General features: G+C 38.6%; 1 protein-coding gene and 2 pseudogenes across 1 annotated transcript; all 3 read left to right on the top strand.

The window, feature by feature from the left end:
- The first annotated feature begins 4,645 nt into the window (after positions 1 to 4,645).
- LOC125353612 lies at positions 4,646 to 5,576 on the top strand (annotated as a pseudogene).
- A 6,460-nt stretch (positions 5,577 to 12,036) lies between these two features.
- On the top strand, positions 12,037 to 16,933 carry LOC125353611 (annotated as a pseudogene).
- Positions 16,934 to 24,968: 8,035 nt separating this feature from the next.
- Positions 24,969 to 25,988, top strand: LOC125353610 (olfactory receptor class A-like protein 1). Its single transcript, XM_048349291.1, has one exon. The coding sequence runs from the start codon at positions 24,969 to 24,971 to the stop codon at positions 25,986 to 25,988; it is 1,020 nt and encodes a 339-aa protein (XP_048205248.1).
- Positions 25,989 to 26,048: the final 60 nt, after the last annotated feature.

The following is a 26,048-nucleotide window of genomic DNA, read 5'->3' as shown; positions in this document are numbered from 1 at the left end:
TGAGCCAGCCATATTGGTAATATTACCCACTGGTAATAATTGGTATATGCCCAAGATAGTCCTAGCAGATGATCACAATAGCTCAATGATTATGTACATGTGATCACATAAGATGATCGTAAGGGAAAAGAACTCCAAGATATGGAAAGAAGTGCTTTATCATTTTTGTTGTTATTTTTAACATATTATGTGAAATTATTTCTTTTTTCTTTTGTTTATCTTCCCTACGGTTTAGCCCCTGCTGTCACTGATTTCAATTTTGGTACCCTGGGAATTGTATATATGTTTGTCTGAATGAAGTAAGAGAAGGGAAACATGAAAATATTGGGACAAAAGGTAAAAGGTGAAACAGAACTATAGCAATACGTAAAAGACATTACTTTCCAAACTAACTGTAGAATGGGAGGGGGTGGTGGGTAGGAGGGAAATAGAGAAAAATGGGGATGAGGTAAAAAGTTACTCGCTAGCTTCCATATGTAACTGGAATCCCTATGTAAATCAACTTGGCAATAAAACTTTTTAAAAATGTTTGTGCTCATTTTTTACAAGCACTGAAAACAAATTTTAGAAATTTGTGGAGTTTATTGTGGAAATATTAATGCCTACATTTTCTGTGTTTGCACAAGAGCTCTGCAAATAGTTCATGGTATGGTTCTGCCACGCTCACACACTCACCAACACAATAGTTGAGTTTGGAAGGACCTCCAATACCACAGTGGAGAACTCAAAAAACAGTAAAATAAAATTTAAATACGTGAGGGAGCTCTATTTTCTCAGTCACCTCAGGCAGTGTAAGTTTGACTGCAGCCTTAAGTGAGACATGGGCTGCAACAGCAGAGAAACCTGTACCACATGATTCAAATGAGTGTAAGACAACCCCACAGGCTCTGCTGTTAGTTCCTCAAGCAAGAGTAGGAGCTCTCTGCTCCTCTCTTCTATTCACTCCCTCAATACAACTGTTTTGTGGGTTAAAGAAAGCAGGGTCACCTGAATGTGAGGTCTCTTCTTCCTCTCACTGCCCTGCATTGCTGCACTTTAGAAAATACTGGGGTCTGGGAAGGGAAAAGATGTGTGGAAAACAGAAAAATGTTACTTAAGGTAAATCTACATATCTGCCTGTGGGGGAACTTAAAATCACCTGCCTCCATCTCCTTGGACCTTCTTTATTGCCTAATGGACCAGTGAGAAAAAGACCATATGTGAAATGGTATTAGGGATCCAGAACTGACATGTGATTGTGATAGGTAAACATACACAAATCCCTCTCAGCTCTCATGGGCAATGTCCACAGACGCTGAGCATCTAAAAAGACAATCATGCCAGGTGCTGGTGGCTTACAACTGTAATCCTAGCTACTAAGTAGGCTGAAATCTGAAGGTCATGGTTCAAAGCCAACCCCAGACAAGAAAGTCTGTGGGACTCTTATCTGTAATTCACCACCAGAAAACCAAAAGTGGAGCTTTGCATCAAAGTGGTAGAGTGCTAGCCTCAAGCAAAAGAGCTCAGAGATAGCGCTGGGATCCTGAGTTCAAGGCCCAATACCAAACAAAACAAATTTTCAAAAGGCAATCCTTGGGGCTGGGGATATAGCCTAGTGGCAAGAGTGCCTGCCTCGGATACACGAGGCCCTAGGTTTGATTCCCCAGCACCACATATACAGAAAATGGCCAGAAGCGGTGCTGTGGCTCAAGTGGCAGAGTGCTAGCCTTGAGCGGGAAGAAGCCAGGGACAGTGCTCAGGCCCTGAGTCCAAGGCCCAGGACTGGCCAAAAAAAAAAAAAAAAGGCAATCCTTGCTTGGTAGTGAACGGTTCAAAGAAAAATACCTATAACAAAGACCAGTAAATAGATGTAAACATTTCAATAAGAGACGTGAAAAGATGCAAGCAGGTGGCCAGAATTGATAGGACACACACCATCCCGGCCTTCCATAAGTCCCCAATGACTATGTCCTAGACAGTAGAAGCAAGAGTAGCTCCACATTCTAGTATTTGGTGATCTTTCCTATCAATGAAGCTGTCCCCAATGACTATGTCCTAGACAGTAGAAGCAAGAGTAGCTCCACATTCTAGCATTTGGTGATCTTTCCTATCAATGAAGCTGTTCTTAGAAAAAAATTCATAAAGTGACCTGTGTGGATTCTCCAAGGTTTCTTTAGTATTGCTTCCTGGCTTTGGTGATCAATGGAGGACATCAAATAAGAATATAGTCAACATTGAGAAAGTTGGACACTTTAGGGACCTGCTCATCAATACCTTGACCCCTCACTATTATGCATTCACAATAATTAGACTCAGCAAGTTTCTAGCCTCCGCACTTACGCAGTTGCAGGAAGACAGCAGAGTTGTGCCTCAGGGATGGAGAGGATCAGAAGGATCCCTTTTCCCCTGGTGAAGATAAAACTCATGGCAGTGACATCTTCACAACCATGGAGTTGGTTATAAGCACTGGAATCATGAAGCATAAATATAACCTGATTTTCTCTGCTTAAACACAATATCAACCCTGAGGCAGCTGCATTGACTATGGTAGGTAAGTGATCTGGTACTGTAGACTGGGGCTGACTTTGGCTTTAGAAGGGGAGTTGTGGAGGCAAAGATGATCAGCGACAGTGGGAGAGAGAGAAGGGTCTTAGATATTTCAACATTTGTAGGAAAGGAAGGTATTAGAATCCAGGGAGGAGAGCCATCAATTTCTATCTTCAATCCAGTAACCTGTATTTTCCTGTCTAGAAGGAGCCATTGAGAAGGAGGAGATAAGCTTATAAAATGTTATTGAACAAGCAAACCAAAGTCTCACCTAAATGGTTTAAGAGTAGATATAGGTGGATGACTTTTCTAGGCCATGTGTGACATCCATCAGGAGAACAAAGATATTCTTTCTTTATTCCAAAGTGTATTATTGATATGTCAGAGAGCCAAGATGTACATTTTTAAAAGTACAATAATAAGCTCAGCAAGACAGAAGTATGCTGAGCAAGAATTAACTGTGATTTACAAGTTTTTTTTAAAGACAGTCCATGTCATTCACTGTCTCTGCAGAAACCTGTATTTTCACCTCATCTCAATATGTGAGAAGACACTGAAACTCTGAAATCCAAGTGCATTGACTTCTCCAGTCCATTCCGTTGTAACATTTGTATTGAAACAGAAATCAACCCAAGTTTCTTCATGCATTATTTACCTGATACATTGCTGAGCTGAGTTTAAGGTCAAGTTTTTGAATCATATGCCTCAGTTCATAATTTATTTATAAAGTTTTTTCATGCACTTAGTAGTAGGAGTTTATATTAGGAAACTGATATAACCAGACTCAAAAGTGACATTTCCAAGGCATTTGCACTGTGCAGGGCAGGATGATGCCTATGGCAGATAAACATCCACACAAATTAACACAGGGAAGATGGCCCAATGGGTTCAGGAATAGTAGGGTACAAAATTCTGAGTTGATTTTTGACCCATCGACTGCACTTAGCTATGAAGGGTACTCATTGTGACAAAATTCAGCATGGAGATATTATGCATATTCTTTTAACAAGGTAATAACATGATACTTGAGTGGCAGGATGTTGAAAGTATTGCACAAATAAATATGATAAACAAGAAAATTGTGGGGGACTGAATGCAGGTTGACATGTCTTCACATGCTATTTATGATTTATAAGAAGAAAAGCGATGTTCTGATCTTCATGCTCACTCTAATACAGAATGAGCAGAAAGTAAAAAGTTATCATTTTGTAAAGTGGTTTTAAAAATCACAACAGGAGAATTTAGGGTGGTTTGGTGTACTCTGTATGGATTTGTTGCTCACTTAAAAGATGAATGTATACAGGACCAATGGATACAGATGATCTAGGGAAGGAGAAGTAGTATAAAAAACACCATAATTATGATAGATATTTGGTATGAGAAGCTAAAGGGAAGGAGGCATTTAAGCTAGTAGTACTAAGGAGTACAGATTGTAAATTGACTCTATTGTCTTTATTGATTTTTAACCTATTATTTAAGGAGAAAAAGAACATAGAATATTTGGACATGAGAAGTACAAAGAAGGAAAAATAGTGGATGCATGAACATGGAGTTTGTGTCTAAATTCTATTCATTATGATTTCCAGGTCATAGGAATCAAGAAAGGCAGAAAGCTCAGGGCCCCGATAGCTCATGCCTGTAATTCTAGCTACACGGTAGGCTGATATCTGAGGATCACTGTTCAAAGCCACCGAAAGAAGGAAAGTTCATGAGACACTCATCTCCAAATCATCACCAAACATAAAAAAGTAGAAGTGGAATTGAGACTGTGTTTCAAATGGTAGATTATCAGGCTTGAGCTAGAAATGCTCAAAGACAGCACCCTGATCCTGAGTTCTAGGCCTAGGACTAACAAAGAAAAAGACAGAACCTGGTGGGGGGAGAGAAGAGAGAGGGAGAAAGGGAGAGAGAGGGAGAGAGAGTGAGAGGAAGTAAAGAAAGGAAGGAGAGAGGAAGGGTGGGGGATGGGAGGGGAAAAGGTAAGGAAAGAACGAAGAAAGAGAACAAAGGATGGAAATTAGGAAAAAAAGAAGATTAGGCGTCTTCCAGAAATAATCTTGTGCAATTCCCAAACCATTTAATTTACTATGTTAACAGGGAAAGGAAATACACCTGAAAAATGTCATTTTTACTTGTTTGTGCTTCTCAAAAAGCTTTTCCTGGTCCTGTACATGAAATTCAATGATTTGGAGTCGTCTCATCCAAAAGATAATCTTCTGTATGCTTACTGGACCTGGAGTTTTAGGAAACATCCTTGTGCTTGTGAGACATGTTTATACCTTCAATATGGGTTCAGAGAAACAGAAACCCAACTAGCTTATTCATATTCACCTGGCTTTTTCAAATACAATGATTATTTGTAGCATAGGAGCCAGAAGTAGAATAGCCACAGATCTTTGTTTCATAAACTTCCTAGGTGATGTTGGTTGCAAAACTGTGATTTTTAGGGAAAAATTAGCTCAAGGCCTTTCCATCTGTACCACGAGTCTCCTTACCACGGTCCAGGCCATCACCATCAGTGCCAGAACCGCCCTGTGGAGAAAGCTCAGACCACAGACTGCATGGCAAGTTCTTCCCTATCTCCTCTTCTTCTGGGTCTTGAACTCTCTGATTACCTCCTATTTGCTCCACTATATGACAGCACTTGATAGCATGAACAGCTCCAGAACTGAAGTACAGGAAGGGTATTGTCATATGCATCAATCTAGGCCTTCTCCCTCGTGGCTCAGCAAGATGTGATCTCTCAGAGTCTCATGGGTTGGAGCAGTGGATACATGGCTTTCCATCTGTATAAACATCACAAGCAAGTTCTCTACCTTTATAGATCCAAATTTGAAAATAATTCCAGCCCAGAAATCAGACCTACACACATTCTCATGGCTTATTTTCTTTGTTTCCATTGGGCAGATTTCATTTCCAGCATCTACCTAGGTTCTATCCTGAGACATGACTGCACAGTACTAAATATGAAGGTACTTCTAGTTCTTGGGTATGCTGGTCTCAGCCCCTTCATCCTGATTATCAGGAATGCACCAGTTTCTAAGTACTAGAATGTTCACTTAAGAGGGAAAACATTGCTTTCTACATCAATTTCTCCATGAGCCAAAGATGTAATGCATTAAGAAATGCTTTGTCCTAAAATTCTATTATATCAGATCAGTAAGTTAAAGGATTTATTTTCATAGACTTCTTTTTGTTTTTTAAAAGTCTAGTTCTAGAGGGGCTGGGGATATGGCCTAGTGGCAAGAGTGCCTGCCTCGGATACACGAGGCCCTAGGTTCGATTCCCCAGCACCACATATACAGAAAACGGCCAGAAGCGGCGCTGTGGCTCAAGTGGCAGAGTGCTAGCCTTGAGCGGGAAGAAGCCAGGGACAGTGCTCAGGCCCTGAGTCCAAGGCCCAGGACTGGCAAAAAAAAAAAAAAAAAAAAGTCTAGTTCTAGAAAAATCTAGGATTGATTCTGAGGTTTCAAGATCCTAGCAAGTTTACTTAACTCCAATTCCCATCCTCTAGCTCCTTGCCTGAATGCAAGAAATTATGTCTGGTCCCTCAAATAATTCGTTTATTTTCCCCAAAACTCCAACTTTTGATCATCCAGTTTCTTGTATTAACATTCCATGAAATAAACTTTAGTAATCATAATGTTAGGGAAGTTATTTAGTACCTTCTAAGTATCTACCAGAGGCTCTGTAAGGAACAGTGACTATAAAGTAAAACTGAAGAAGAAAGATGGTAAAAAAAAAATACCTTTATCTGAATTGGCTTACAAAACAATAGAGAGCTAATCAGTAGGGAAAAAAAGCAAGCAAGCAAGCAAGCAAGAAAGAAAGAAAGAAAGAAAGAAAGAAAGAAAGAAAGAAAGAAAGAAAGAAAGAAAGAAAGAAAGAAAGAAAGAAAGACAGACACTAACACTGCAGTAGAAGGGATTTAACTGTCAAGAGTTTGAGGAGAAAAGGTCCTTTGTGCAAAGCTAGGAATGTATGACTGCTATACATTCTAAATCCAAGTTAGTCACAGATATAGGTGGATACATTACCTTGGGATTTATGTCTAACTTGTTATAATCATATCTATGACAGTGGAGAAAAGGAAAGAAAAAAAACAAGGAATGTGCTCTGTCACCTTCTAAGGAAGAACTGAGTACATTTCCATAGTTCCAAATTATATTTTTTCATACTGGTAAAGAGAAATTAACATGCCTAGAATATGTCATCTTTGTTTCTTTGTCTTCCTCTAAGTGCCTCATTTAGAACTGTACATAAAGACAGAAGATGCTTGGTTTCAAAAAGCATTAAAGAAATTAATCATGGTGAGAAACAATGTATGCCCATTAGAAACACATTCAAGATCATAATGTGTGGTCAGGAAATACCTAGGAATACACGGGGAGAAACAATTCTTTTACCAAGGCCTCTGTCTTGGGTTTGAAAACAACGCTCAAGAAGATGCTCCAATGTGTAGCTGGGGCATCTCTGACACTTCAATCTCTGTTGTAGATTTCACAGGCCAAGTAACTGCACCATTGGAAAACACAGCTTCCACTTCAAGTAACTCATAACACAGCATGCACAGGAACACTCAATGTCTTTGCTCAAGTCACAATCCTGAGGATTCTCCTCTGATGGATGCAAATGTGCTTTGGATTCCCAGACATGAGGACCACCCCCCTGAAGGCAGCAGTGTGTTCTGCTGGCTGAAACCAAGGTGGACATTTCTCTGACTTTCAAAGGAGACCAGAGCTTTCTCTGGAAGTTCAGGAAACTCCCACTGTCTCCAGCATCCCCAGGAAGAATTCCAGCGCATCAATGCTGGGGCAGGCAAGAGTCCACTGCATTTCAGGTTCATCTCGAAGAAACACAAAATCTTTTCAGCTGTGTTTTATTACAGCCTTCTGCTGGCTCCTGATTTCACCTAACAACTGAGTTCAAAGCAGAAACAGGTCCTCTGTGAGCAATGCACTGCTCTGTATTGTCAGAGACTAGGAGTTGTAGAAAGCAGTTGATGAATGGAAGCTAGGATTCTATTTGTTCCGTAAGTCATCTCCTGAGCTTATGATTTTGAAACTGTCAAGAAGAAGCAACAGCAGCAGGCCCAGCACTGGTCTCTGGAATTTAAATGTCTCTATAGGAAATTTTGCGTCGAGGCAATATGTGTGAGAGTAAGAGATTAAATAAAATTAGCTGATCTTTCAACCTAGCACTGTTTATGTTCCTGGTTGGCTCTTGTTTATTGGTTTATCTCTCGATTAAAAAACTAAAAGCAGATCTGGGAAATGATGTCTCATGTCTATACATTCGAGCACTTCACAATGCCAAGATTTTAAGATTTCAAATTGAAACCAGCTCTCAGCTGAAAAAAGGAAAAGAAAAGAAATAAATGTCTGTAAGACATTTTCAAATTCACTAGCAAAAAAGCTAAATTGGAAGCCTGACTTAAGTAGTAAAGTACAGCTATGGGGGAAAAAAAGTCACTGAGAAATAGCTTACACTCTTCAGTTCCAGCCTGATACAAACAATCCATCAATCAAGAAATTAACCTTAAATATAATTAACTTTAACTCTAGGTAAATACAACTAAATGATGTTTTCACCCATAATAGACTACAAAATAATCCTATCATATTTCTGATGTAATAAAGATCTGAAAATGTTTCATATATGTTCATGTATATAAACACATATTTATAAAACATACTGCTTTATGGAAAAATAAAATTCTAAAGTAGGAAAGCAAATTATGACACTGGGGATTTTGGAATGCTCATACATCATTGTGGGAAAAGAAAACAGAAATTTGTCAACAAAGTTGTCAGTTACTTTTCTTGGTACCTATCTGAAGGAAAGACAGAGAGCAAGAGAGAGAGAAGAAAACATAATGCACTGCAAATTAATAAACAAATGACGCCGGGTGCTGAAGGCTCATGCCTGTAATCCTAGGTACTCAAGATGCTAAGATCAAAGGATGGCAGTTTGAAGCTAACCTGGGCAGGAAACTTCCCATGACAGTCTTATCCCCCATTAACCCCTCAAAATCTGAAAATGATTCTCAAACCAGTAGAGATCTAGCATTGAGCAAAAAGAACTCAGGGCCAATGCCAAGGCCCTCAGGTCATGCCTAATCACTGACATACATACATGCATACATACATACATACATACATACATACATAAACACACAATTTGTATTGGTCAAATATACCACATTTTTTAGTCTAATATCATAAAAATTTATTTATTAAAATCCATAATTCATTATCTAATAGTAGAAACATTTGTTCTTACTTTCATTTTTATTATAGTGGTTATACACAGAGGGGTTACATTTACATGCATCAGATAATAAGTAAATTTCCTTTTGTGCAATGTTATCTGTTTCCTCATTCTCTCCCCTTCCCCTCCCTCTCATCTCTACCCACAAGTTACATAGTTCACTTTCATCTACATCCAGTGAACTCCACTGCTGCTCGTTTTCACCCTTATTTTGCATGTCCTTAAAATCATACATTTATTTACTTTCAGCACTTTCCTTGTCCAATATCCACATATTGAAGCACCTTGAGCTCTCCATTACCTTAAGCACCAGATATCTTCCTCACAATATGCTGTTCTTTCTCGAGTACCTTATTTCAGAGAGGATGCATACTTGCAATCCCAATAGTGTCTTAATTAACTGGATGCATATAAAATGTGTTGGAAACCTCTGAGAGATATGGGGATTGCTACTTTGTACAATATTGAATAAAAATCTGGGGGAGGGGCTGGGGATATGGCCTAGTGGCAAGAGAGCTAGCCTCCTATACATGAGGCCCTGGGTTTGATTCCCCAGCACCACATATACAGAAAACGGCCAGAAGTGGCGCTGTGGCTCAAGTGGCAGAGTGCTAGCCTTGAGCAAAAGGAAGCCAGGGACAGTGCTCAGGCCCTGAGTCCAAGTCCCAGGACTGGCCAAAAAAAAAAAAAAAAAAAAAAAATCTGGAGGAGATGTCCTTCAGGAATCGTAGGAGGAATGAGTTTAGCTTTAATGAATCATAAAGGACTTGAGACTATTGGAAAATCATTGTTGTGTGGCCATTCTTTTTTCCTGTTGCCTCGTGACCCCGGTGGGAAGCACTTTTGTAGACAGAGGGTATGGCCATGTTGAGAAGGCACTACCTGGAATAATCGCCTCTAACAGCAAAGAGCATGGTCAACATTCCTGTGTGCTCACTGTAGTCCAAGGATGCACTTGACAGAGGCTCCCGCATTGGGCCCAATGGAGTCAACCCTGGGAATAACTGGTCTGGACCCCTAATTCACAGCTAATGAAAGAGTCTGGGAAAAGAGGCCATGTGTCTGTTCACACATTGTCTACTGGCAGTGCTGAGTTTGTACCCAGTGTTCCTGCTGTTCTTCTGTACTGCAGGATGAACCTTCACAGAGAGGATTCCTTGTCCCCAAAGCTCTTATTCTGGGTGGTGACTTAGAAGATCCAAGAATTTGTCCCCAAATATTTGTCTATACTGAGATGGTTTTCTAAAGGAAAGATTGACTTGCTTCCTACGGATTGCCAAAGAATCCAGTACTTAGAATGTACAGAAAGTCTTCTCCCTGGAGTGGGGAAAGGAAGAGCCTAGATTTGTTTCAACTCTATTTTGCTGTATCATAGGAATGCATAAAAAGTACAAATAAATGAACATAAGTGGTACTTAATTCCAATGAATTTTAATTTAAAAAATAACCGGAAACAGAAAATACTTTGAATCACAAAGAGCAAGGTTTCTGGAGGTGGTGAAGAGATAGGTAGGTATACCAGGATGAGGAAAGGAGCTGAACAAAGTTGGGAACACTGGAAGAATGCTGAGGCATCCTTGAGAATTCATGCTTTAATTTATTAGGTTAATCTCCTCAAGATCATTGTATGATTCAAACTTTGTTTCTTTTAAAGAGAAGAAAAGAACAACACAACCGGGCACCTGGTAAATCCCACCTGTAATCCTAGCTGCTTAGGAGGCTGACATCTGAGGACCCTGGTTCCAGGCCTTCCCTGGCAGATAAAGTCCTCAGGAAACGCTTATTAACAAATTCACCATGACAACCACTACAAAACCGGAAATGGACCTGTGGCTCAAAGAAATAGAGAGCAAAAGAAGTCAAGGACAACCGTCAGCCCTTTGGTTCAAGTCCTACATCCATGAAAGAAGGAAGGAAAAAAAAATAAGGAAGGAAGGGAGGGTGAGATGGTGAGGGGAGGAAGGAAGGAAGGAAGGAAGGAAGGAAGGAAGGGAGGGAGGGAGGGAGGGAGGGAGGGAGGGAGGAAGGAAGGGATGGAAGGAAGGAAGGAAGGAAGGAAGGAAGGAAGGAAGGAAGGAAGGAAGGAAGGAAGGAAGGGAAGCAAGGAAGAAAGGAAGGAGAAAGGAAATCACACACATATGTCTTCAAATAGAGAAAAGGATCAAGTGCATTGCAAAATTGATTACTGATTCAAAAGTAATTGTTCATTATCATATCCCTGACAATGAACTTGTCCCTGGCTACTGGAACAAATGATGCTATTTTTACCTTGAATTCACATTTATGGCTTTATGTCCTCATTTATTTGCAATTGTTTGTAACAGGGGCTACAAATGTAGATTACATATTTAGTAGACTAAATAATACATGGGGGAAATCATTGCTATTTTAGAAGTGTGATTTAACATGATACAATGGGTTGATTTTTTTTTGGAAATGGGGAAGAAATAAGCATGCCTAATTTGTTGAGTCCCATTTATTGTTGAATAAATAATGAATCAAGGGACTGGGAATATGGCCTAATGGCAAGAGTGCTTGCTTCGCATACATGAGGCCCTGGGTTCGATTCCTCAGCACCACATATACAGAAAATGGCCAGAAGTGGCTCTGTGGCTCAAGTGGCAGAGTGCTAGCCTTGAGCAAAAAAAAAGCCAGGGACAGTGCTCAGGTCCTGAGTTCACGGCCCAGGACTGGCCAAAAAAAAAAAGAATCAAAGTCCCCATATGGCAAAGATCTTGAAGTGCCCAGGCACATACATAGAACTAGGTGATTCTTATCCTCCCCAGAAAAATGGTTGAGACCTGCTCAGAAAATGGAGTCTCAAGTACTAACCATTCTTTATTAATTTCATAGATTTACAGAAGGACTTGATAAATTTCAGTGGCCTACACTCTGTTTCAATAGTTGGTTCCCACACACTGGAAACTTATTACAGTGTTGTACAAAGGGGTTTGCATGGAAATCAGGTAATGAGAACATTTCTGTTTTCCTTCACTTTCCCCTCCCATACCTGCTCTCAAGTTATACTTTCTCACTTTTGTATCTAGAATAATTGAATGATAATTAAGCATGATACAATTTCTGAGGCAATAGCTGTAGTAATTGTAGAGGGAGAATAAAAGTTGTACTTCAGGGACTGAAACTCTACAAAGTTTCCTCCTCCCTGTCAGGGACACACGTGTGGAAAGTGAAGTGACAAGGCAACTGTCTGGGCTCTCTAGAGACGCTGAAGGTACTAGTATGACTTGTGAAGCCTCCTTGGCCAAAAGGACTAAGCCGGAGTTTGTCTTCACCACAGATAACATGGTGAGTAGGCCTGACAATTCTTTGTTTTACTGCAAAATATGTGATACAAAAATGTCCCTTTGAAACTTGAATATTTACATATGTTTGAATCAGGGAGTTAATGACAAAGCCTGAGTAACTCACACTAATTTTATACTAGTATTGAGTAGCAACAGGCAACCATCTTATTTTTATTTTTATTTTACAAAAGTGCCAAGTTATTGTATGCTAGAACTAGACAGAGCTTTGTCCACATGGCTTATTTTAAAACCTGTGGTTAAAACTCATTTTCTATTGAGTTTCCCAAGGAAATGCAGGCAAGCAATCACTCTTCCCTCTTCTGATATTCTTCACTTCCAGCCAAAACAAAAACAAACAAACAACAACAAAACCTAACAAATTCTCTTAATATGTGTCTAAGAAGCTCATTCCAAATATGATTCAGAGCTTTGGAGTTTGTGGAAAGGAAGAATAAAAAAGCTGGGAAAAAGGAGACTCCTTAGCAAACATATAAGCATTAATCAAACAATAGAGGATTAGATATGTACATTTGAATATTAAGATATATTGATTGCTATCGGTTTTAATGGATTAATATCCTTGGCTAACAGTTATTGTAATCTCTAAATTCTTGAACAAAATTCAGAATTTATTAGCGAATGTTGCTGAGTTTGTCTTTAAATGTTGTAGCATATTTCATTATGTGCTAGATCTTTAGTTTAGATTAGTGCTTCCTAACCTTCACTGGGATTGGCCAAATTGTCTCAATTGTCAGGGAAAGGTTTGGAAGGGAATAACTACAATCAGAAAGCAGAAGTAAAAAACTGACTTTCTGCAGACAATACATACATACCATCAAGACACACCATCAGGCAAACATACCATCAGGACAAATATATTTAAAGCAATCCTATAATATTTAGCAGGAAGGAAACAGGAAAAGCTGACAGAAAGGCATTCCAACACATGCAAAATGCTCCATAGATAAATGCAAATATTTTAATTTATCTTATTTTGTAAATGAACTATCAGTTTACATAATTTCTAGGTAAGAAATGAAGCTAGACCTCTTTGATGTGAAAGATTAGATCCAATCCAGGCTTGAAGAGGGAAAGGGAACTTGGTCTGATGGGGAATTTGCAACCTCATTAGGGCAAAAAATACAGATAAAGCAGCCTGAAATATCAGTTGAGATCTTTCTTCCTTCTGAGGTCATGCAGCTACTGTAAAATGCCATCGTGACACTCTATTTGAATACTATTATTTCAATTGAATAATTCCCCAACTGACGTGACTACATACCATCAATGTTGGGCATTGCTAACACAATATCTAGGTAATACCCTAACTTGATCTACCTTGATAAATATCAAAAATCCAGAAATGATTCAGGCTTCTCTCACCAGCCCCAATGGGCACAAAAATGGGAATTTAAGCCTCTCCTAATGACCGTTAGACAGCAATCCATAGTTCCTCTAGGACACTCTTCCTACCAGGAGCCAGTGGGGTTATCTGACATTTGGTGACTCTATTGGAGTTTTCAGATGTAAGTACTGTATCATGAGTGATATGGTGATACAGTTTGACATAATAGTGAGGACCAAAAATCCACTGAACATTTGTCAGCAGTAAAATCATCCAATCATTTGTGGTATTAAAACACAAAAATGTTAAGGTACAGGTGTCAAAGATAAAATTTGGAAACAAAATATAACTCCTGAATTGTTGTACTCTTCCAAATATAAGAGAAGAATATTTAACAAAACAAAAGAATCTGTGGAATTTATCAAAAGACATTGAAAACGTTGAAGCAACAAGATTTCAGAATTGTAGGTGGGGTGGGGAGAAGGTAGGTGAGATATGAGTCAAGGTCTCTGGAAATGTTTAATGGGAATGTGATAGAATGAAATTTTTAAAAACAAAGAAAGGGCTGGGAATGTGGCTTAGTGGAGAGTGCTTGCCTAGCATTCATGAAGGCCTGGGCTTGATTCCTCATTACCACATGAACAGAAAAAGTTGGAGGTGGTACTGTGGCTTAAGTGGTAGAGTGCTAGCCTTAAGCAAAAGAAGCTCAGGGACAGTGCCTAACACCTGAGTTCAAGCCACAGGACTGGCAGAAAAAAGCAAAAACAAACAAACAAACAAAAAATGGAGAGATCCTTCTGAAAGGACTTTAAGGTTTAATTCTGTAACTCTGAGTTGGACATGTTAAGTGTGTAGGTGTTATGGAGGTAAATAGGTTTTGCTATTATGACTTCAAAACAATCTAAGTAGAAAGTTTAAATTTGTGAACACATTTGTCAAGAAGGCCTATCAGAATATACTGAGAGATTTGTACCAAGTGTCATGCAGAGACCATTGGCTAAAAGAAAAGCAGTGTGTAGAACATATTTGTTCTTTAGGCAACAAAAATATATTATCTCTGATTTTTTTTTTCAGAATGCCTATTGTCATTACCAATGGTTTCTTAAATATGGTGTTTGCTGGATGCAAGATTCTCTGCCTATAAGATAAGACATGTCTTTGAGGTTTGTGAAGGGAACAATCTTCCTTTGTTCATCTGGAGTTGGCATTGTAGGGAACATCTTTATCCTTTTTACTTATATGCACATGTTTAATGGTACCAAGAAGAAATATATACACCTTCTCTTCATCCACTTGGCTTTTACAAACAGCATAATGCTTCTTTTAAAAGTGACACTAAAAACACTAGCATCCTTTGGTGTGGAGAACTTCTTAGAGGATGTAGGATGTAGGATTTTTATTTACCTAGAGAGAGTGACTCGAGGAATTTCCATCTGCACCACCTGTCTCCTCACCCTGGTCCAGGCCATCACCATCAGTCCCAGAGACTCTGTGTGGAGAAAGCTGAAGCTTCAATCTGCAAAGCACATGCTTTCCTCGTTGCTGTTCCTTTGGATACTCAATTCCTTGATAAGCATTAACTTACTATTCCACATAAAAAATATCAGCAGTATAAACACATCACAAATTACTCAAACTGATAACTACTGCTGTTTTCTACCAGACAACTTGCTAATGAGATGGATTTTTCTTGCACTCATGGTCGTGAGAGACACTGTGTTTCAGGGGATCATGGCTGTGGCCAGTGGCTACATGGTATTTCTTCTCCACCAGCACCACCAGCGTGTTCTCTACCTAAAGGGATCCAAGTTTCTCTACAAAAAGTCTTCTGAGGTGAAAGCTGCTCACAGAGTTCTCCTTCTCATGGTTTGTTTTCTTTTCTTTTATTGGACAGAATGTGTTCTTTCTCTACCTTTCAATTCCTTCTTAAAGAATAATTCCATGAAGGCAAATATTGAAGTCTATCTCAGGGTTGGTTATGCAATTCTGAGTCCCTTTGTACTGATTCCCAAAGATAGAAATCTGGCTCAGTGTTGACATTGAAAATATTGATGGAAGTTCCATTTCATTGTTTATGTTGATTTATATAATTTTAGTGTTTTGTTTTGTTCTGTTTGGTTTGGGGGACTGAAGTAGAACCTGACCCATGCTAGACTAACCTTCTTACCATTGATCAATGAGCCAGCACTTTGTTCTTTGTATTTTGACACAGAGTCTTGCAATCTTGTCCAGTCTGGTGTCACATGGTGATTCTCCGGCCTCCACATCCTATACAGCTGGGATTTAGTGTGGTGTGCCAGCAAGCCCAGAACTAATTTAAAAAAAAAATAACCTAAACATCCATAAAACAAACATTTTGCTAGTGTTTTAACAAATGCACACCTGTAAAAGGGAATTTTCTGATGTTTGTGAGATAGAAAAGTCAAACTACACTGATATACAAGATCCTTCATAATTAATTTTAAAGCTATAGGAGATCAATAGTATTTGTAAAAAAAATCATAATAGCTTAATTTTCCGTTATTACATTATGAAACTCTTCTTTTGAAACAAATTATGCTAGTGGAGTCAGAATTAAGCCCTGGCTTTGGCAGACTTGTTTGTGCAGAGGTGAGGCAGGTTTCCTCTGAGACCCCCCCAGGGCTGCTCTCAACACATCCTGGGGCCCCACCCTGGTCCCTCTTTACAGAGCCTGCGGTCTGAGTGATTGTGCCAATGTAAGGAATCAATCGTTTCAAGACACCATGCTAATTACCTGAATAAAAGAAACCTGTATCATGTTTAACTCCAAATGTAAACACCCCTGCCTCTCCATTTATGAAAAGGCTTGGCTTCACAACTCAGGTGAATGTTTACCTAATGAAAAGATCTCCAAAAGGCCTGTCTCATTCTCCCTGGGCTGTAATGACTTGTGAAATAAAGAAAGCCAGCATCCTTTTCCAGAGGCTGTCATTTTGAAGAAGTATCTGTACCAGGAAAGAAACTTCCTTGAAGGTTGTAACTAAAGGTGATTTTGAAACAGATCAAATCTGTGATGTAGCAGTCTCTCTACCACTGGATGAAAATATGATTGTGACTGATTCTGAGGTCTGTTGTATTGGTACAGAGCCATTGAAACTGAAGAAAGCTTTGGAGGAAAATGGCATTATTACTCACAAGGCAGACATGTTTGCCTTTGGCCTAACACTTTGTGAAATGATGACCTTATCTATTCTACACATTAATCCCTCAGATGATGATGAAAAAGAAGATAAAACTTTTGATGAAAGTGACTTTGATGATGAAGCATACCATGCTGGGAACCAGACCACCTATTAATAGTGAAGAACTGGATGAATCTTACCAGAACTTAATTGAACTCTTTTCTATGTTCACCAGGGAAGATCCTGAATGTCATCCTTCTGCTGCTCAGAATGCTGAGGCTTTGGACCTACATGAGCTGTGGGTTCACACTCACCTCAGCCTGAAGTATGGCTCCTGTATATAACCGTTCTCCTCACTCACATTTGTTTCATTGCAATGCTCCGTAGTCATTGAACTCTGGACATGGCCCATTGGAGGGCCACCTTCTTAACATAAGCACCTAGTACACTGAGTTTGAAGTGAATTATTTAGATATTTTTCATACAGACTTCACAGTAGAGATTCATCACTTCTAAACCGGGTGTAACATTAATTGGAATTGAGCAACTGTTATGCTTATGAAGAACCTTTCTCAGATATGCTCTATTTCACTGGGTGGTTCTGTAAAAGTAGCACTTTATGTGGTACAAAGTAAGTGTTCATATATTTCAGAACTTCCCACCTTTAGCTGGCCTTCCTTGGCTGGTGTGCTAGTTAAGTGGTCCCTGTGACCCAAGGTGGGTATGACCCAGAGCAGCTCTGTAGGTATTCCTACACTCTCTTTATAGCTTGTCCTACTGCCTCATTTCTTCCTGGACCTTTGGTGTTTAATTTATTGTATTTTTTGTATAAAAAAAAGAATTAAGAGAATTAAATTTTTGTCATAGATTTCCTGATTTTCCTACATTCAAAGCATGATAAAGAAATAAGAGAAAAATGAACCTAAACCAAACCGAAATTCATCTAAAAGATCCTGCTGATTAGTGCTTTCACACTATTCAATGTTCAATCTGTCTTTATTGATCCACAAAACATCTGGGATTGATTATTATTTGATTATTATTGATATCTGGGATTATCTTAGGTGAAGCATTTTTTGTTATTGAGAAATAGTTTTCTTGTTACTGTTACTATGTTGTATAAATAGGCTATGCTTTCATAACTAAATTAATGAGTCCATTTCTTTTGTGGAACAATGTCAACACTTCCTTTATTTTCCTCCACTTTCACCCTCTTGTGCCTTCCCACAGGTTTCTATTTTCATGCATTGTTTTTGTTTTTGTTTTTTATGGGGGTTTTTTGGAACTGAAACAAATACTTGTATATACTGCATGGTTCTCACGCAAAGATATCAAGTCACCTTTTGTGGGGAGGGAGGGCACATTCCTGAGCTTTTGTTCTGAAGTCTAGTGCTCTACCACTTGAGCCATAGCTCCACTTTCAGCTCTTGGTGTTTAATTGGAGATAAAGTCTCACCAACTTTCATGCCCAGGTTGGCTTCAAACTGCTATCCTTAGATCTCAGCCTTCTGAGTAGCTAAGATTACAAATGTAAGCCACTGACTGGCACCCACCTCTCCAAAGTCAACTGTTTTTTAAGAATATACGACTGGCAACTATATGCTGTAAACTAACTGTACAACTCATAGGGAGGGGGGGTTGGGGTTATGGCCTAGTGGCAAGAGGCCCTGGGTTCGATTCCCCAGCACCACATACACAGAAAATGGCTAGAAGTGGCGCTGTGGCTCAAGTGGCAGAGTGCTAGCCTTGAGCAAAAAGAAGCCAGGGACAGTGCTCAGGCCCTGAGTCCAAGCCCCAGGACTGGCAAAAAAAAAAAAAAAAAAAAAAAAAAAAAAAAAAAAAAAAACTCATAGGGAGGGGGAAGAGAAGGGGATGGGGAAGTTAGGACACAAATGAGGGAGGAGGTAACAAATAGGGTAAGAAATGTACTCACTGCCTTATGTATGAAGCTGTAACCCTTCTGTATATCACTTTGACAATAAAACAATAATATACAACGTGCTTTACTCATTTCACATATTCATAGTATAAAACATTAGTACTGATGGACAGAGACAATCCAATATTAAATAGTAATAATATTTATTATTACTTGTTTAAAACGCTTATTTTACTAATTTTTCCTCCATTTTTATACTTGAAGTCTTGTCAGGTTTGAGGCCAGGTACTCACAATCCAGCACTGAAATTCCCAACACCTCTCCACTCCATTAATCTATGTGTCTCATCTTATCTATATGTCTTTTATGGCTATGTATATCTTTCTGTTTTGTTTCTCAAGTAAGCAATAGTGAATACCTCTCTTTCTGATTTGTTTGTACTATACTCTCACAAAATTGATGTTACTAATGTTATCATGTCACATTTTATGATGGTTGAGACTTTATAGCTGCTTGAAGATCTGCAATATGGTGACAGGCTTTTCTTCATCTATGCCACAGGAAACAAGGTAAAATAGGAGGTTCCTAAATAGGTCCTCAATATCATTCCAAAAGGAAGGAACATAAGTGCTTAAAGAGAAAATAGAATTGACATTAAAAGATGAATTGTGAAGAAGTGATGATTAAACATTAAAGAAAGAAAGTATCTAAAAGAATAAGGAGCTATTTTGTGGTGGTAACAGAAATTATTGAAAAAGTATGACATTTAGCTTCCAAAATAAGTGGTATTGCATTTTCTTCCATGTAATTGCAATTGAGATTAGGAAATATCAGTCACACCTAGAATTGTAGTTTCTAATTTTAAGCAGGAAAGAGAGGGAGAGAGAGAGAGAGAGAGAGAGAGAGAGAGAGAGAGAGAGAGAGAGAGAGAGACAGAGACAGAGACAGAGACAGAGACAGAGACAGAACAGAGAGACAGAGAGAGACAGAGAAAGAGAGAGAACATGATGTAAATTTTTACAAATATCCAGGACACCATGGCTCACATCTGTAATTGAGCTAATCAGGATGCTGACATCTGAGGATCAGGATTCGAAGATAGCTCTGAATTAAAACAGAGAGATAGAGAGGAGGGAGGGAGGGAGAGGGAGGGAGGGAGGGAGGGAGGGAGGGAGGGAGGGAGGGAGGGAGGGAGGGACAGAGGGAACTAAGAGACAGAAAGACCCAGAGACTATTGACATTATACACAGTCTTTGACAAGGTGAATAAATTATTTCACTAAGAGAAAAAAAAAAAGAAAGAAACAGAGAGATTGCTTTTGGACTTTCATAATGAAATCCCACTGTTTGGTACAAGGGCTACAGGCATGGATTAGTACTAAAGCATCTGCCTAGCAAACGTGAAGCCCTGAGTTCAAATCCAAAAGTTGCCAAAACAAAAGTATTTGAAAAGAAATCCTGGAAATGAGACAAAATTCCATTGGCTAACAGACCTCCAACTACACCCTCTTTTCAGTGATAATTCACAGTAATAGAAAATAATAACTGGAAATCCTGGAAATGGAAACTTCAGCAACTCTGGTAGGAGTGTAGATTAGACTATTATCAATCAAATTAACTTAAAAGGATTTTAATGGAATATTTTATCAAATAGACCCAGAATATATATTCTTCTAAGTACCTGAAGGAATGTTATCAAAATAGACAAATTTATGGGATAAAGAAAGTCATCACAAATACCAAAAGCAAATTGCATCCTATCATTTTTTTTTTCATACTGGAGTTTTATCTCAGGGCCTCACATTTATTAGGCAGGCCTTCTACCACTGAATCAACATCATAGTCCTTTTTCTTTTTTTTCTTTTTTTTTTGGCCAGTCCTGGGCCTGGACTCAGGGCCTGAGCACTGTCCCTGGCTTCTTTTTGCTCAAGGCTAGCACTCTGCCACTTGAGCCACAGTGCCACTTCTGGCCGTTTTCCATATATGTGGTGCTGGGGAGTCGAACCCAGGGCTTCATGTATAAGAAGCAAGCACTCTTGCCAATAGGCCATATTCCCAGCCCCATTTTTCTTAAAAGTTAAAATTTATTGTAAAGGTGATCTTCAGCGGGGTTACAATTACATAAGTAAGTGAATGAGTACATTTCTTTTTGAACAGTGTTCTCTTCTCCCTCCTTTTCTCCATTTTCCCCCTTACACCTCCCCATTAAGTCGATTTTCTTTTTTTCTTTTTTTTATTAAGCTCATTTCCAACATAGTTTCCATGGGGCATCACCACTGAATTGCTTCAGCTCCTCTCACCATTGCTGGGATTCCCCTTGCCTTACCCAAATCAGATAATTTATATACAAGACAAGGGGTACAGAAATGAAAAATAGTGACAATAGGTAATAAAGCAGAGGAAAAAAAGAAATAATGACCAACAGGAAAAAAAATACCTCTTGTTTCCATTTCTTGGAGTTCATTTTGATAAGCCTCATTTTACATGGTCATATAGATGTAACTATTGATGCATTGTGATCCCCTCCTACGAATATCCTCCTTTGCACTCACTGTGAAATGCTTAAAATGCTGGTTAATTAATCATGTCCAAGTGTAATTATTTGTTTTTAACTATCCATCTAATTAACTGGTAGATTGATAGACATATTCTAGTTATTACAAAGGAGGGAAACCATGGAGCCTATGCTTCTTTGGGTCTGGCTTACTTCACTTAACATAATTTTTTCCAAACTTTAGTATTTTGTACCAAATGGGGCAATGACATTCTTTTGCGGGAAGCATACAATTCTGTTGTGTGAATATACCACATTTTTTGATCCATTCATCCACTGAGGGACAACTTTTTCTTGATTATTCATGTTTCTCCTCTCTTTCTCTTTTTATATCATAGTCTGGCCTTGGTTTCTCATTCTTTTGTCATCCACAGATTAGTAGATCCCATGAAATTTAATTCTTTATATCAAATTTGATCCATTCTCATGTGGTCATTATATGTGTTGCGATTGCTCATATTTTCTGTGAATCACTACAGTCATAGCAATCATAGGAAGTCTGAAGGATGGTGGATTATCTATAGTGTAATGGATTGGCTTAGAGCCAGTCCAAATTAATTAAAGATTTAGGAAATGGATTATTCAATTATGACCAAAAGTCTATAGCAGTCCAAAATGTTCTATGAAAATCTAAAATACTGGAATAGAGTTTAGTGCAGGATAGGATATTTTTAAAGCCATTTCAATTGAAGAGGTAACTTACAAAGGTTTTTGACAATGGCTATGCTAACTGGGGTGAGGTGAAATCTCCATGTGGTTTTGATTTGCCTTGCTTTTATGGCCAGAGATGTTGAACATTTCTTCCTGTGTCTATTGGCCATTCTTATTTCTTCTACAGAGAAGTCTCTCTTTAAGGCTTTAGACCACTTGTTGATGATGAGGTTACTGTTTCCTTAAGGATTTGTTTTGGGGGAAAGTTAATTTTTAAGGTCTAATTATATTTTAGATGTAAGGCCCTTATCTGATGTATAGCTAGTAAAGATTTCCCAATCTGTGGGCTTTCTTTTTATTTTCCGACCTATGTCCTTTGCCAATTAGAAAATCTTTAGTTTAATGCAATCCCAATTACCCAGGCATTCTTTGATTTGTTGTTTTTCTGGATGTTTACTTAACAAGGCTCAACCTGTGTCAAGAAGCACTAGTGTTTCCAGTATCCCTTCCCTTAGTATTTTCAGGGAAGCTGATCTTACTTGAGGTCGTTGATCCATTTAGAGTTAATTCTGCTGCATTGTGATATATGCGGAACTACTTTCAGTTTGCTACACATGTGTAGTCAATTCTGCCAGCACCATTTGTTGAACAGGCTGTCTTTCTTTGATCCTGTGTTTTTGGCTCCCTTATCAAAGATTAGGTGTCACTGAGTCTGTGGGTTCATTTCAGGGTCTTCCATTCTTGGTCCTCCATTCTTCCATTCTTCCATTCTTCCATTCATTGGTCCTCAGGCCTGTTGAGGAGCCAGTACCAAGCATTTTTGATAACTGGACTCCCCCCTTTTTTCTATTTTTCATCTAAAATCTTTCATTCCCTCCTATCCCCAGAGCTAACTTCAAGTAGCCGTGCTTCTACGTGTGGCCTCCCACTTAGCTATGATTGCACACCTGCAGCACAAGCACAGCTTATTGAATGAGGTTAGCTCTCATTAAAATTGGTCTAGAATATCCTAACACATTTTTCCAAAAATCTACCTCCCAAGTAGCTGGGATCACAGCTCTGAGCCACTGTACTTCAAGACTACAATAGACTAAAACTAGAAACCAACAGCATGATACTATGCAGACACATGTAAAATGGATAACATTTTTTGAAGGATCAGTTAATAAATGAAAGAATCAGAAAATGACTACAATCAAAGAGAAGTGAAATTACAAATTACCATGATCTTTGGGCATAACATGAGAGAAAAATTATTTATAATTTTCTGAAACAAATACTCTAACAGAGAAAGAATGCAACTATTTCACCAGGTAAAATTAATTATTGCCACTATTCAATTTCTGCTTACTTTCACACATACCATGTGCAACTTACTAAATCCCTCTGTGTCTAGATTTCCCTGTTCAAAATTGTATCATAGAAATCATACGTACCATTAAGGGATATTCTTTCATTTATGCACATTATTTTTTGTCTCTTTGGTGTCCAGAACACACAAAAGGGAAACCAACAACTATTAATTTGCCTCCCAGACCAGCCCAGTGCTGCTCCCACTCCTGGGGGAAAGATGCTATTCTTACATCAACTCCCACCCCTTTGCTTATATTTATTCTCAATGTTCCTTCTGGTAGTAGAATGAATAATAGAAAGATTATTCTTCAGTATAGATGAAGCACAGAAGTTTACTTTCAGAACTGTCTTTTTGAAAAGACAATGATGGCTCATTGAGTTTCTGAGTCCCAACTGTTGTTATTATAGTGAATAAGAAAAACCTATTTCCATGGTAGTTGCATTCCCACCAACAGTGTAAATGGGTTCCTTTTTTTTTCTACAGTTTTACAGCATTCACTATTGTGTTTTATGTTTACCATTATGACTGGTGAGATGGAATCTTAGTGCAGTTTTCATACTATTTCTTAATGGCTAAGGATGTTGAACATGTCTTTAGCAATCTGTTAGTTAATTTTACTTCTTTTGAGAGCTCTGTCAAATTTACTTGCCGAGTTTTTAATTTGTTAACTGTTTCTTGCATTAATTTGTCTGATGATCTTTCATATTTGAGCTCTTTGTATATTCTAGTTAGTAATTCTTTATCAGTTGATTAGGGAAAAAAAACAGAGGAGGTTAATTTTACTGAAATACATTTTATGCACCAATGCAAATATCACAATGTAAACATTTCCCCCTACTGTGGACAAATAAAGAACTTTAAAAGTGGGAACAAGGGCCTCACAACGATCATCTTAGTCATGAGACTTCAGTCAAGGTGATCTCAGTTTTACAACAACAGAAAAATCTGTGAGACTCTAACCTCCAATTTTCCAGAAAAATGTTGGATTGAAGGCATGGCTCAAGTCCTCTTGTTCTGTGAGGGTACCTGATGAGGACTTGCTCAAATGTGGAGTCCAAAATAGCGACCATCCCATATTATATTCTGCATTTACAGAAGGACTTGAGAAAGAGAAGGAAGTGACATTCTGTCTCAGATGCTAGTCTCATTCTGCTCCAAAGCATACAAATTTTGGAAGCTGAAAACAAGTTGGAAGACTAGGAAACTGTAGAAACAAGCTCTAGACACTTGCAGTTCCATTTTTCACTTAGCTCATTTCTATTAAAATAATTAAGTCTCAATTAAGCCAAAGGTAACTTCTGAGACAATGATATGTACTAATTGAGGAGGGAGAATAAAGTTGTACTTCAGGGATTGATATTCTACAGAGTTTGCTTCTCTCTGACATGGAAACAACTGAGAAAATTAAACTCTGATAGTTCATGAAAGTCAACACTTCACACATTGGGGTGGTACAAATAGGACCTGGAACCCACTACTAGCAGAAGGACTGAGCCAGGATTTGACTGCATCACACCACCTAGGTGAGTAGTCCTGACAATTCTTCGATTTATTCATAATGGGCAATGAAATTTTCCATCAGATACATGAATATTAATTTCTTTTTTACTAAATAAGGGTGCTGCTGAGAGGGTCTGAGAACCTTAGGACTTCCATTCTTCTTCTATAGCATACAAGGCAGGGCTCTGAGGCCAGAAATATGAAGGAAGCCACTTCCTAGAAATATGACTCTAGAAATATTGGATCCTGTGTTCAGGATGAAATAATGACCAGAATGGTGCTCCAAAAAAAAATCTAAACTACAAATTTGGACTTTTGAATATTGGTAGCAGAAAGGGGATTTGAGAATAACAAAAATAACTCACAAAGGAAATCAAAGGGGAAATCATTTATGTACAGAAAAATCATTTTTGTACCTAAAATATCTGAACAATTACACGATATGCTTGTCCCTTATACTCCAGAAAAGTACCAAGTTACAAAATACTTTTCACAGATTTATATCGTTACTGATGATGTCTTTCAGAGAGGTGTTTTCTGGATCCAACATTTTCTGCTCATGAGACACGAAATTATTTTGAGTCTTACTAAAGGTACCATTTTTCTCTTTGTAGCCACACTTGGCAGTGTGGGGAACATCATGGTTTTTGTGAATTGTATATATAGATTTTGGGGAGAAGCTCAGAAGAAATCTATACACCTTATTCTCATCCACTTGGCATTTGCAAATACCGTAATACTTCTTTCCAAAGGATTGCCAAAATCAATAGCAGCTTTTGGTTTGAGACACTTCTTGGATGATACAGGCTGTAAGATGATTGTTTATCTGGAAAGGGTGGCCCGGGACCTTTCCATCTGCACCAGCAGTCTCCTCACTGTGGTCCAGGCCATCACCATCAGTCCCAGAGGCTCTCTGTGCTGGAGATTCAAGCCAAAGACTCCATGGCAAATTCTCCCCCTGTTTCCCCTCTTTTGGATTCTCAGTTCCTTGAAAAGCATCAACTTACTTTATAACATCACAAGTAGCAGAAAAAACACATCAGAAACGTCTAATGATAACAATTACTGTTCTTTCCAACCAAATAATCAGAAAATCAAATGGATATTTCTTATTCTCATGGCCTTACACAATTCCATGGTTCAGGGTGTCATGGGTGGGGCCAGCGGCTACATGATATTTCTTCTCCACAGGCACCACCAGCATGTTCTCTACCTTCAGAGCTCTAAGCTTCACCAAGCTCTGCCTGAAATAAGAGCTGCTCAGAGTGTTCTCGTTCTGATGCTCTGTTTTCTTTTCTTCTATTGGACAGATTATGTTCTTTCTCTATTTTTAAATTCTGTCTTACAAAATCATTCTGCAATGTTAGATATTCGAGAACTTGTAACCTGTGGTTATGCATTTCTCTGCCCGTTTGTCCTGATTCAGAGAGATGGAGTTCTGACCTGTTGCAATTTTCTATAGGAGAGAGAGTTACTGAAAACATCTGTTTTAAGGATTTGTCAGTGTTAGAAAATAAGCCTG

This window comes from Perognathus longimembris, chromosome 6, assembly GCF_023159225.1.
Source record: "Perognathus longimembris pacificus isolate PPM17 chromosome 6, ASM2315922v1, whole genome shotgun sequence".
NCBI lineage: Eukaryota > Metazoa > Chordata > Mammalia > Rodentia > Heteromyidae > Perognathus > Perognathus longimembris.
This window is presented reverse-complemented; position numbering and strand designations above follow the sequence as displayed.

Bases quoted from the DNA above. Each gene is read 5' to 3' on its own strand.
- LOC125353610 (XM_048349291.1), top strand. From the start codon at position 24,969: ATGCTTGTCCCTTATACTCCAGAAAAGTACCAAGTTACAAAATACTTT.